Source organism: Hyperoodon ampullatus (assembly GCF_949752795.1).
Source record: "Hyperoodon ampullatus genome assembly, chromosome: 14".
In the NCBI taxonomy this organism is placed as follows: domain Eukaryota; kingdom Metazoa; phylum Chordata; class Mammalia; order Artiodactyla; family Ziphiidae; genus Hyperoodon; species Hyperoodon ampullatus.
The window spans coordinates 43,262,714-43,275,781 of NC_136927.1; the positions used below are offsets into that span (position 1 = coordinate 43,262,714).

Here is a 13,068-nt window from a genome sequence, read left to right on the forward strand (position 1 = left end):
GATTTATAATCTAGGAGTTGACCTGGTCAGATTTGCATTTTCTAAAACTACCCAGGTTGCAGTGGGGTGGGGGAGGGGAGGAGGTTGGAGGGAGGCCAGAGAGATCAGTAAGGAAAGTGTTCATTCATTCATTCACCAAATATTTATTTACTACTGTTTATTTACCCGGCACTGTGCTAGGTGCTGGGAAAATAACAGGGTACAAGAAAGATAACGTTCCTAATCTCATGGAGCTCTGATTCAAGTCTTGGGGGCCACAGAAGGCTAAAGGGGGTAATAAACAAGTTAACCAGTAAACAATTGGTTAACCAATTGTTAATAAACAATAAATAAGTTAACCAATAAACAATTTCAGGTGGTGAGAAGTCTCTAATGCGATCTAATGGTGGACAGGTGATAGAAGTGGCTACTTTAGAAAGGGTGGTCAGGGAAGGCTTCACTGAGAAGGTGACTTCGGAGCCAAGACCTGGGGTGGGGAAAAGCTTGATGTGTTCAGGTAAGGTCATGTTTAGTTTTGTAAGAAATTGTCGTACCCTTTTCCACAGTAGCTATACCATTTTACATTCTCTTCAGGAATACATGAGAAACTCAGTTTCTCCATCTATTCACCAGCATTTGGTATTATCACTCTTTTTAAATTTTAGCTGTCCTGGTAGGTGTGCAAGTAGGAAATCTGCACTTCCCTAATGGCTAATGATGTTGAATATCTTCTTTCATGCACATATTTGCCATCTGCGACATCAATGAAATGTCTATTCCTGTCCTTCGCCCATTTTTAAGTGAGACATGACTTGCAGGAGGACACGAAGAACCAAGGACTTACAGGCTCCTGGAATGTACTTTCCAGAGGGAGAAACGGGTTTGGGAGAAAGGGAATCAAGGCTCTAGACTGAAGTTTGAGTTACCTGTCACCGTCCAAGGGGAGAAGTCAGGTCGGCTGTTGGAGGGGAGAGGTCACAGATAATGAGAGCTTGACCTAGGGCAGCGGCCGACAGAGAAAAGGAGGGATTTCAGAGGCACTGGGAGGTGGAGGGAGGATTAGCAGGAAGCGGTGACCGGCTGAATATCAAAGTGGGGGTGGGGACATGGAAGTTTCTGACTTCTACGACTGACTACGCGGGGACCCAGGCGCCCAGAAAAGTGAAGTCGACCCAGCAGCCCTGCCCCGAGGGACGCTCCACGAAAGCGGAGGTGCAGGGAGGCTAGACCACAATTCGCTGTAACGTGAGCCTAGCTCTGGCGGAAGGGCGGCCAGGGGCCGATCAAAGAGGTCAGCTCCGGGGCTTGGGAGAAACCGCGAGAGCTTCGCTCTCCTTAGGCTGAGGCAGTGGGCGTCCCGGAGGACGTGTAATTTGAGCAAAGCTTCCAAGGTCACGCGGAGACGCCCAAAGGCCTTTGACGAAAGAACTACTTCGGGGTTTGAAGGGCAGGCGTCCTTCTCGAGCACCGCTGCCCAACAAAGAAGGCGAGGAGGGGCGGGACCTGGGGCCGCGGCCGGGAGTCCACTCGGAAATCTTCGGCCGAGGCTCGGCCACCCCTCCCCAACTCCGGCCTCAGCCTCGAGCCCAGGGCCGATCCGGAAACAGCCGAGCGGATCCGGAAACAGCCGAGAGGACCCGGAAGCGGTGAGCGCAGTCACCGGGGAGTGCGGGAACCCGCCGTTTGAGCGGAGGCGATGGCGGCACCTGCGCCGGCGGCCGCGGGTGAGGATGTCCGGCGGCGGCAGCCGGAGGCCGGTATGTGAGGACGCGTCTGTGCACGCGAGGGGCGGCGAGGCCGGAGGCGGGGCCGAGCTCGGCGTCGGTGGGTGGGGGGTGGGGGGTGGTGGGGGGAGCCTGGAGAAAGGGGCGGGACCACGCCGCCGGGGCGGGGGGGTGGCGAAAGACGGAGGGGGCGTGGTCTAGCGATTCAAGGGAGAGGGCCAGTGGCAGGTTAGAGGTGGGGCCCAGTGTGGGAGGGGAGGAGCCAGGTGGAAAAGGGGCGAGCCACTAGAAGGGAAGGGTCGTGTCAGAGAAAAGAGGGGATTGGGTGAACCGAGGGAGGAAGAGGCGGGGCTCTAGGCAACACTAGGCAGAGCTAGGTGAGGAGGAGTCGGGGAAGGGGAGGGGCCAGGTGAGTGGGGCGGGGCTAGGTAAAGGTGCAGGGACCTTGGCTGCTGTACTAAGTTGCAGAAGTTGAGGATTTGATGCCCTGGGAATATTGGGAATCCGAGAGTGATGAGAAAAGAGGCTGATCCCTGTCCTTCACAGCGCTGGACCCCCGGACCCCGGAGGGGGCAAAAGTTGAAGCCGAATCAGGGGAGCTCGACCGGCTTCGGGCTGAGCTGGCAGGCGCCCTGGCAGAAATGGAAACCATGAAGGCTGTGGCCGAGGTGAGCGAGAGCACGAAGGCCGAGGCTGTGGCTGCAGTGCAGCGGCAATGCCAAGAGGAGGTGGCCTCGCTGCAGGCCATCCTGAAAGGTGAGGCAGGCACTCCTCCCAGACTCCCTCAGCCCCATAAGGGGGAGTGCATGACAAGAAAGGGGTCAGCGGGCATAACCTACACCTATGGGGTAGGTTAGCAGGGCTGCCTAGCGCAGGGCAGACCCAGGGGCTCAGAGGGAGACGCGCCCTTTTCTAATTTGCATAGCGGCACTGCCTGCGCTAGCAGCAGCTCTGTCAGTTCCAGCTAAGTTTAGCTCGGAGCTGCTACCTGTTCCCTGGCCCCATGTCGTGTCATTTCTTGTCCCTCACTGATGACTGATCAACCCTGAAAGTGAGCAGCTTCTCAGTTCCCTGAGAACTCGTTTGAGCCTCTGGCCTTCAGACTCGGCCCTGGGCCTAGTCTCTGTAAGTCTCATCATCTGGTTTCCCTTCTTCCCCAAACACCCCTACATCCGCGCACAACCTCCCCGCCACCCCGCCCCACATGCACAGACTTCTCTCCCTCTCATCCTCTGTACTTGGGATGCATCAGCTCCCCTTGTCCCAGATCCTCCAGCTTCTTTTCCTCCATTCCCCTTCTCCTGTAGTCCAAGGCCAGAGTCTCTGCAATAGCTCCCAGTTGCATCCCACCCCTTTGCTTCCACTGCCACTGCTGTAGCAAAGCTCTCATCAACTCCCCCGGACTGTTGTCCCAGCCTTTTTACAAGTCTCCCTCTATAATCTGGCCTTGACGTTGACTTCCAGAGTAAACTTCCTACAGTTCCCATCCCACCATGTCATTTCCCTTTCTAACAACTGCTCCTGGCTCCAGATTTCTCTGGGGCCATGGTTCCCCACATTTCAGGCATCCATGTACCATCTGTGCAACATGGTTGTCCTTGTATGACTTACCCTGTCATCTACTTAATATTGTTCTTTAAATAGATCCACTTTTAAAAAACCTATATACATTTATTTTAAAGGGAACTTCCTGTCCCTGTAAGAAACTGTGTCCTAAATAATAATAATAGTAATAATAATAATAATAATAACACTTATTGAGTGCCAGGCACTGAGCTAAATGCTTTATGAGTATTTAATCTTCATAATAATCTCTATGAGTTAGGAACTATTATCCATCTCCATTTTACAGAGGAAGCTCTGAGGCCCAGAGAGGTTAGACAACTTGCCTAAGGTCATACAGATAGAAAGGAGAAGATTTGAACCCAGGCAGTCTGGCAACAGAACCCTTACTTCTAATGTTAGTATGTGTTAAAATAAATAACTATGCAAATGAAAAATGACCATGTTCCGCCCAGCATCCCTTTACCTCCCACTGACATGTAGGATAAATCCCAAACTCCTTGGCGTGACATTCAAGGCCTTAGCAGCCATTCACGGCCACCCTCTCCACCCTTCCCGGCATCTCCTCCTACATCTTCACTCCAGTTTTTCCAATGTGCCCACCATGCCCCAGCCACACCGTCCACCTTCCCACCTGTGAGCCTTTGCTCCTGTTACTTAATGTGTCCTTTCCATCCTTTACCACTTGCTGGTGTCTCTCCTGGCCTGGCAGGCAGAGCGAGGGGCTCTTTCCTCTGGGATCCACAAGCCCAGGAGTGGTCCTTTCACGAGCTCTCCTCACACTGCTTCGTAACTATTTCCACAGCTGTCTTCCTCATTGGACTGTGGGCTCCTGGTGTCAGGGTTTGTGTTTGATTAATTTCTCTATTTCCAGAGCCCAGCTCAGAGTCTGGTCCAGAGTGAATATTTATGACTCTTATTAGATATTGATTGTTATCGGTATGTATTAATAGCAACAGATAGCCTATCTTTAGCATTTATTATGTACCAGGAAGAGGGTTGAACCCCTTCCAGATATCATGTCATTTGATCCTGTAACAAGCCAGTGGGATAATCATTGGCCGAGGACATTATGCAGAGAGGCGAACTGATTGCCCAGGACCATCCCACCACAATGTCCACTGTCATCACTGCTATGGTAAATTGCCTTGCAGAGAGCGGCAGTGATGGAGCGCCCCCCGCTCGCCCCGAGGTAGGGCTGGCACACTGACCCTCCCTCTCCTCTGCCCTTCCTGTCTCGCCAGACTCCATCAGCAGCTATGAAGCCCAGATCACGTCTCTGAAGCAGGAGCGGCAGCAGCAGCAGCAGGACTGTGAGGAGAAGGAGCGGGAGCTGGGGCGCCTGAAGCAGCTGCTGTCCAGGGCTCACCCCCTGGACTCCTTGGAGAAGCAGATGGAAAAGGTTGGGGTTGGGATAGCCTACCCGCCCCCTCCTCAAGGATTTGGAAATATGTTGAAGCAGCCAAAGGTGACCGTGGGGCAGAGGGATTATCTGGGTCCCACTGCCACATCACTGGGAGCAGGGCACCCAGTAATAATTCTAGGTATAACGTACACGAGCCCTGTACTCAGCACGGTCCTGGCTTGCCACTTACTAGTGGGATGGCCAGGTGTGTTTACCTCCCAAATTAAGAAAAGTCATGTAGGGAATTCCCTGGCGGTCCAGTGGTTAGGACTTGTGCTTTCACTGCAGGGGCCCGGGTTCGATCCCTGGTCGGGGAACTAAAATCCCGCAAGCCACGCAGCGCAGCCAAAAAAAAGAAAAAAGTCATGTCATGTAGAGGGGAGGGAGCTAGAATTTAAGGATACCTCTCATGCACTAGGCATTGCAATACCTGCTTGACAGACTCAAGTCTCCCCAATCTTTCCCCTAAAAGAGGGACCCATTAGATCCATTTAACAGATGAGTAAGGTGAGGCTCAGAGAAGTTTAGTAATTCTCCCCAGGTTATACACATAAAAAGGAGCAGATCCGCGATTTTAAAATCTAGGCAGTCTGGTTCTGAAGCTTTGCTCTTAATCTCTGTGGTATATTGCCTCCATTACTCTTGTCATGAACAATTGTAGGAAGCACATGTTACCAAACTCTTCATCTTTCAGAGCAAATTCACATCTTCCCTCATTTGATTCACACAGCTGCGCTGTGAGGTAGGTAGTTACCTCACTTTATACGTGAGGAAACTGCAGCTCAGGCAGATGGAGTAAGTTGCCTGGTTAGAAGGACACAGATCAAAATAGGAGCCCAAGAAAGGAAGGTTCCAACCCACAGTTTGCCAGCAGAGGCTGCTACTTACTTGCCTTCAGAGTGTTCCTCAGGGAGCGGTTACACAGGGTGGTGAAGGAGAGGGCTCTGCTAAATTAAGGCTACCTGGTACGGCGGAAGGAGCCACAGGCCCAGAGTCGGGAAGTTCCAGTCCTGGCCTTGCGTCCGTCTACGGCGTGGGCATCTGCAGAGCATACAGGCTTACCCTACCTGTTGCCACTGTGCACATAAGAGATTTGGAGGGTTAAACTGAACTTGTCTGAGATGGGTTTTTGCATGATTCAAGAGGTAGAAATGGCATGACTTGGAAGAGGATGGATGACTGGCAGATTTATGCCTTGGACAGCTGGGTGGATAGCAGGGTCATTCTCGCCAATCTAGAGCTTATGGGAGGAGAAGCAGCGTCATGAGTTGGTTCAGATTTGGCTGTACTTGGACAGAGGAGCCTGTGCAACATCCAAGTGGAGGTGTCCAGAGGCTGTTGGCTGTGCAAGTTCAACAGGATCCCAAACCTGAAAAGACTGAAAAGAAGTGGCCAGAAATATGCTGGTGATAGGAGTATGGGAAGACATACTGATTAGGACAAAGTTTGAAAACCCAAATAACAGTGGCTTAAATAAGATAGAAATCTGTTTTTCTTAGAACCAGAGGTAGACATTCCAGGGCTGATGTGGCAGCTCAACAAGTCAATAGGAACCCAGGCTCCTCCTATGTTGCTGTTTTGCCATGGGTATCTTACTGCCTCATGGTCCAAGATGACTGCTTGAGCACCAGCCATCACGTCCACATTTTAGCAAGCAAGAAGGAGGAGGAGGAGTAAAGAAAAGCCCACCCTCTCCCTTTGAGGAGTTGTCCTGGAAGTTGCACCTGACACACATGCCTACATCTCATAGCTGGAACTTAGTCATATGGCCATGCTTAGTTATAGGAAAGCTGAGAAATGTAGATGGTATTCTAGAATTTAGGTCATGAGCCCAACTAACAATGTGACGTTCTATGATAAAAGAAAGCAGGATACATGATGTTGGGGAAGAAAAGTATGTCACTCTACAAGTGGGCAACAGGAAGGTAGTTGTGACCTTGGCTCTGTACCATGTGACCTGGGGCAAGTCATGTAAGCTCTCAGATCCTCTGTGTTCCTCTCTCTAAAATGGGGATGGGGACTTCCCTGGTGGCGCAGTGGTCAAGAATCGGCCTGCCAATGCAGGGGACACGGGTTCGAGCCCCGGTCCAGGAGGGTCCCACATGCTGCAGAGCAACGAAGCCCATGCACCACAACTACCGAGCCTGCACCCTAGAGCCCGCGAGCCACAATTACTGAGCCTGCGTGCCACAACTGCTGAAGCCCGCATGCCTAGAGCCCGTGCTCCACAACAAGAGAAGCCACTGCAGTAAGAAGCCTGTGCACCGCAATGAAGAGTAGCCCCCACTTGCCGCAACGAGAGAAAGCCTGCGCGCAGCAATGAAGACCCAACACAGCCAAAAATAAATAAATAAAATATTTAAAAAGTAAATAAATAAAATGGGGGTGGACGGTGCCTTCTTGGGAGGATTAGAAGAGCTGATGTGCTTGGAGGGAAAGCTCTGAACAGTCCTGAGGGTCCTGCAGTCGGGAGGGGGGACAGTCACTGCCCAACCCCCCTTCCTCAGGCCCACGAGGACTCGGAGAAGCTGCGGGAGATCGTGTTGCCCATGGAGCAGGAGATTGAGGAGCTGAAGGCGAAATTGCTGAGGGCAGAGGAGCTGATCCAAGAGATCCAGGTGAGGGGGTGGCCAGGGGGCGCTGAGAGAAGAAGGGGCGCCGCAGGACCCTGGCCCCCCAGCCTCTTCCCTGCCCCCTCTCCCTAGAGACGTCCCCGGCATCCCCCTTCCCTGCACGGCTCCACGGAGTTGCTCCTGTCCCGGGACCCATCTCCCCCACTGGAGCCTCTCGAGGAGCTGAGTGGAGACGGGGGTGCAGCGGCCGAGGCCTTCGCCCACAACTGTGACGACAGCGCCTCCATCTCCTCCTTCTCCCTTGGCGGTGGGGCCAGCGGCAGCTCCTCCCTGCCCCGCAGCCGCCATGGCCTGAGCCCCGAGCAGGAAGAGACAGCCTCTCTGGTGTCCACGGGCACCCTGGTCCCTGAGGGCATCTACCTGCCCCCTCCTGGTTACCAGCTCGTCCCAGACAACCAGTGGGAGCAGCTGCAGGTGGAGGTGAGTGGAGTGGGCAGAGTGGGCTGCCGACGTGCACCCATCTGTCTCTTGTTTCAAGTACTTACTGAGCACCTACTATGTCCAGGCCCTGAGCTAGAGCTGGGAATCCTGCAGTGAAGAAGAAACTTCCCACCCTCTTGGAGCTTCCTCTAGTGAGGGAGCCAGGCCCAAACATGCACATGGGCACATGAGGAAGACAGTGTCACAGGGTGAGACACCCAGAACAAGACTTAATAGGGTCATGGGATAGAGACTGGCAATGCAGGAGACCATCCTGGCTGGAAAATGAGGTGCTTTTTGAAGATTGGGGGCCAAAGGAACTGCAGTTTCCAAGGCCCAGAGGACGGACAGACCACGGTGTGTCTGAGGAGCAGGAAGGCCACAGAGGAGGGGAAGAGAGATGAGGTCAGAAAGGCAGGCAGGGGTCACAGGAGGTCGGCCTTGGCCTTGGGGCCAGCCATGGAGTTTGCATCTTAGAGGAGAAGCTGCAGGAAGCCTCTGTGGCATGTCAGGCAGGGAGAAGCCTTCTCTGCTCCAGGCTTTTAACAGGTCACTGGGGCCTCTGGGTGGGAATGGACTGCAGTTGGGGGAGGGGGCAACGGGAGAAGCAGGGTGGTGACCGGTTGGGAGGGCGATGCTTGACATAGTTTAGAGAAAGGTAGTGACTGGGACCAGGAGATGGCAGCAGAGGTGGAGAGAAATGGGTGGATTTGGAATCCACTTTGGAGGCCGCCGGGCAGGGCCTGCTGGTGGGTTGGACCTGGGCAGTGGAGGACTTAGAAGAGTCAGCATCCATTCCTGGGCTTTTGGCTTGAATGACTGGGTGGATGATGGCACTGCCCACCGAGGTGCAGGGGGCAAGGCGTGAGAGGTCTGGCGAGGAGGGAAAGCCTCCCCTTGGCGGTTGAGGCTGAGGCCGGCGTCTGTGGCAGGGGCGGCAGCTGCAGAAGGACCTGGAGAGCATCAGCCGGGAGCGGGATGAGCTGCAAGAGGGCCTGAGACGGAGTAACGAGGACTGCGCCAAGCAGGTGGGTTCAGCCTCTGCTCCGCAGGGCCTCCGCTCCCTGCCTCCTCCTGGCCTGGCCTCACCCTCGCCCCCCTTCCACCCACAGATGCAGGTGCTCCTGGCCCAGGTCCAGAACTCAGAGCAGCTGCTGCGGACCCTGCAGGGGACCGTGAGCCAGGCCCAGGAGCGGGTTCAGCTGCAGATGGTGAGGGCTGGGGGCCGGGATGGGAGGGAGAGGAGTGGGACGGGAATTGGTTGAGGGAGCCACGTGGAAGGTTGAGGCACCTGTCCTGCCTCGCCCCCTGCCCCCACCCCACCACCAGCCGCTCTGGCTTTGCCCTGGAGTTGGTGCCAGGTGGGTAAAAGGGTTTCAAGGGCACCTGGTACTGATTCAGAAGAACCCACCACGCACTCACTCTGTGATCTTGTGCTAATCCCACAAGCCCAGAGCCTCAGCCTTGATGCCTTGAAATTGAGATAATGGGTCCTAGCTTACAGAGTTGTGAGAATGAAAAGCAGGGATTGCAAAATCAGATACTTCCTGAGACCAGACAGGAGAGGCAGATGATTGAACTGGGCCACGTGTGAGGCAGGAAGAAGCAGCAGGGCAAACCAAGAGACCCTGTAAAGGGAGCTAGTGCCCCTTGACTCGCTGCCCATGGTGCTTGGGAGTGCAGGCTTGATGCTGCCTGGTTTTCTCATTTGTCAGGAGAAGCCAGAGATCCGGATGTTTGTGTGTAGTCTCCCAGTTTTTAATGTTGTACTTGTTTAAGGTTTTTTTGTTTTGTTTCTGCGGTATGCGGGCCTCTCACTGTTGTGGCCTCTCCCATTGCGGAGCACGGGCTCCGGACGTGCAGGCTCAGTGGCCATGGCTCATGGGCCCAGCCACTCCGCGGCATGTGGGATCCTCCCGGACCGGGGCACGAACCCGCGTCCCCTGCATCAGCAGGCGGACTCTCTACCACTGTGCCACCAGGGAAGCCCCTTGTTTAAGGTTTAAAAACACCCATATGGACCAAATAAAACACCCGATGTGGCCTCTGGCTGCCACTGTGTGACCTCCAAGTCATCGAGGAGGGTGTAGAAAGAGCTTGAGGGAGTTCCCTGGCGGTCCAGTGATTAAGACTCCGCGCTTCCACTGCAGGGGGCCCAGTTTCGATCCCTGGTCGGGGAACTACGATCCCGTGAGCCATGTGGTGTGGCCAAAAAAAAACCAAAAAAGAGCTTGGGAGCCAAAGACGCTTACTAAAGGGTGTTTCTTTCTTTCTCAGCCTAGAAGGAGGGCGTGGGCTTCCTGGCTGTCATTCCTGACCACTGGGAGGAGTGTTCAGGCTTTGGCCTCACGGGAGACTGGAGACCCCCTGTCCCCTCATCGCCTCGTCCTAACTGTCCATCCCCAGGCAGAGCTGGCCACCTCGCACAAGTGCCTGAGCCACGAGGTAAAGCGACTGACTGAGGAAAACCAAGGGCTCCGGGCTGAGCAGCTGCCGTCTTCAGCCCCCCGGGGCCTGGAGCAGGATGAGGGCCAAGAGGAGTCGCTGCCCGGCTCGCTGCTGGTAAGGCGGGGGACAGGCCCTTCCTCTCCACACACAGCAAAGCATTGGCCTGGGGCCACGGGAATCGGGGACGGACCCAGGCTGCTGTGTATTAGCTGCGTCACCATGGCCAACTCACTCAACTTTTCTAAGGCTCAGTTTCCTCCTCTGCCAAATGGGACCACACCCCCTCCCAGCATCAGCACGGAGAGAAAATGAGTTAACAGAATGCTTGACGCAAAGGAAGCAGTAATTTGGCTTGTTATTTTTAAGTGACATGAGATCCACAAAATTGAATTCATCATAATCTTTGGTTCATAACAAGCTGTCATCATTGATCTGTGCCTGGCCTCTGCTGATTGAATTTATTAAAAATATGAACATCAGCCGGAACCCTTGCCCACCTTGAGAACTATAACTGACATCACCTTACATGCGCCCTGCCCCGTGTTCCTTGGCTCTGTTTCTGCCGTCCTGAGCTTTATCATTCCCTTGCCCTTCTTTGGGATCGTTTTTATTACATATACACGTCTGCCTAAACCGTGGAGTGCTAACTTTAGTTGTTTTTAGTTATAAAAACTCAGAATCTTGCTCTGGGTAGTCTCCTGGAGCTTTCACTCAGCACCGCTCCTGAGGATCCTCCACTCCGGGTTGTGCTGCGGGAAAATATTCACCGCCGTCCCAGGGTATTTGTCCACTCTCCCCGTGATGGGTGTTTGGGTTGTTTCCTCTGTTATGTTTTCTTCCTTCTTTCCTTCCTTTCCCCTCCCCACCATCCCCTTCTAGCCACTGGCCCCCGGCCGGCCCCGCACCCAGCCCGTGACTTGCATCCTTCCAGGAGCTGCGGCAGCTGGTGCGCCGCACGCAGCAGGAGGCGCGGGCCCACCAGCAGGCCCAGGAGCACGAGGCCGAGCGGCTGCGGATTGAGATCGTGACCCTGCGGGAGGCGCTGGAGGAAGAGACGGCGGCGAGGGCCAGCCTGGAGGGGCAGCTGAGGGTGCAGCGGGAGGAGACAGGTGAGGGAGGAGGCAGCGAGCCACCCCACCCTCGCTCCCCGTGAGGCTGAGTCCCCACCCCCTCAGGGACTGCCTGGGCACCAGGAGGGGAGAGAGGAAGCAGTGCGAGAATGATGAGCCTTGACCTCTCTTTCTTTCCTTTCCACACAGAGGTGTTAGAGGGTGAGTATGGGCTGGAGCCTGAGCCGGGCCGGGCGGGGCGGGGCGGGGAAGGAGAGAGGGCGTGGGCCTGACGTCTTGGCCCTGCCTGACTTCCCAGCCTCCCTGTGCAGCCTGAGGATGGAGATGGAGCGGGTCCAGCAGGAGCAGAGCAAGGTGAGGCAGGACCGGGCCAGGCCGGGATGGAGGAGGAGGGTGGCAGCGTGGAGAGGACCCTCACCAGCCCCTGCTGCCCTTTATGTCTCCCTTAGGCCAGGCAGCAGGAAGTCCTGAGGCAGCCACCGGGCTTGGGCCGCACAGAAGAGGTGAGGATCGGGGGCAATATTGAAGGGGTTACCCTGTCCAGACATCCTGTTTCCTCAGCCCAGGGCCCCAGCTCTACGTCCTGTGCCCCCAGGCCCAGCTCACAGACCTCCTCTCGGAACAGAGGGCAAAGATGCTGCGGCTGCAGGCTGAGCTGGAGACCAGTGAGCAAGTGCAGAGGGATTTCGTACGACTGTCCCAGGCCTTGCAGGTACGGCGTGTCCCCTCCCCACCAGACTGGCATGACTCCAGGTGACTTGTCCTCCGTCTTGCAAGGATAGTCTCCCAGTTAGAAGAGTCCTCTCCCTCCCTCTGGGGATGGCATGGTCCTTTCCTCTGAGCTAGTGCTCAAAAAACGTTGAAGATCTTGTGCTTCCATCTTTGTCAGTGGTGTGAAGCCCGTGGCCCAGGGCCTGGCACGCCGACGTGCCCTGTGCTCATCACGTCACTTCCACCTGCCCCTGCCCACCCTTCCTCAGGCTGCTCTCTTAGGATGCATTTCTTCCCTTGAACCATTTTCACGGGGGGTTGGGGGAGGTGAGGCCCCTGGGTACACTGGTCCCGTGCTTTTGCCCCTCAGGGGGCTGGCCGATGGGGTGGAGGCTGCATTTTCCCACCGAGGGCCCTCTGCCTCCCTTGCCGGCCCCCACAGGTGCGCCTGGAACGGATCCGCCAGGCAGAGAGTCTGGAGCAAGTGCGCAGCATCATGGACGAGGCGCCCCTCAGGGACGTCGGGGACATCAAGGACACCTGAGGGGCCAGCACCACCCACCCTGGGGGGAGACCGTCTTTCTCCACTCCTGAACCGTGAGGCCGAGGTTTTGGGGGTCTCAGGATGGAGTCTTCACCCTCTCCAAGCCTGGGGTTGAGGTGACGGGGCCACCGCTGCCCTGTCCCTCCAGCGCCTCCTCCCAGGGGCGGCTGGGCCTTCTGCTTCCAAAGATGACCCCTGGGTGAGGGTCCCAACCCCCTCTGGAAACCAGAGGGGCAGGCTCAGCCCTGTGGCTTTCTGGCTGCCATGCTGCCTCCTGGGCTCCAAGCCTCCCGCCCCCGCCCCCACCCAGCCTAACAGCCATGCCTGTTACCTCCATCCCCTTCCCCAGGCACAGCCGAGCTGTGAGTGGTGGCCGGGAGCCCTGGGTCGTGTCCCCGGGTCCCTCCACACACGCGCCCTGGGACAGGTGGCTGCTTCCTGGACTGCATGACACTAAGATGCTTGTCCCCAGGGGCCCGAACCAGGCCCCAAGGTGTGCACGGAGACAAGGCCAGATTTTTCTGTCATTTATTTTCAATAAATAAGCAGCTCAGCTCAATCGGTCGCCTTG

General features: G+C 55.7%; 1 protein-coding gene across 1 annotated transcript; it reads left to right on the forward strand.

Moving 5' to 3' along the window:
* The first annotated feature begins 1,660 nt into the window (after positions 1-1,660).
* Positions 1,661-13,056, forward strand: RABEP2 (rabaptin, RAB GTPase binding effector protein 2). Its single transcript, XM_079719917.1, has 13 exons — positions 1,661-1,736; positions 2,250-2,459; positions 4,511-4,668; positions 7,179-7,289; positions 7,377-7,724; positions 8,657-8,752; positions 8,837-8,935; positions 10,131-10,286; positions 11,104-11,281; positions 11,541-11,596; positions 11,692-11,745; positions 11,838-11,954; positions 12,396-13,056. Exons 1-13 carry the CDS (start codon positions 1,676-1,678, stop codon positions 12,495-12,497), a joined length of 1,746 nt encoding a protein of 581 aa, XP_079576043.1. The 5' UTR covers positions 1,661-1,675; the 3' UTR covers positions 12,498-13,056.
* Positions 13,057-13,068: the final 12 nt, after the last annotated feature.

Excerpts from the sequence above, each read along its gene's own strand:
- RABEP2 (XM_079719917.1), top strand. The coding sequence starts at position 1,676 with ATGGCGGCACCTGCGCCGGCGGCCGCGGGTGAGGATGTCCGGCGGCGG. Across the intron at positions 7,725-8,656 it reads GGGAGCAGCTGCAGGTGGAG|GGGCGGCAGCTGCAGAAGGA; the intron begins GTGAGTGGAGTG and ends CGTCTGTGGCAG. Across the intron at positions 11,746-11,837 it reads GCTTGGGCCGCACAGAAGAG|GCCCAGCTCACAGACCTCCT; the intron begins GTGAGGATCGGG and ends CTGTGCCCCCAG.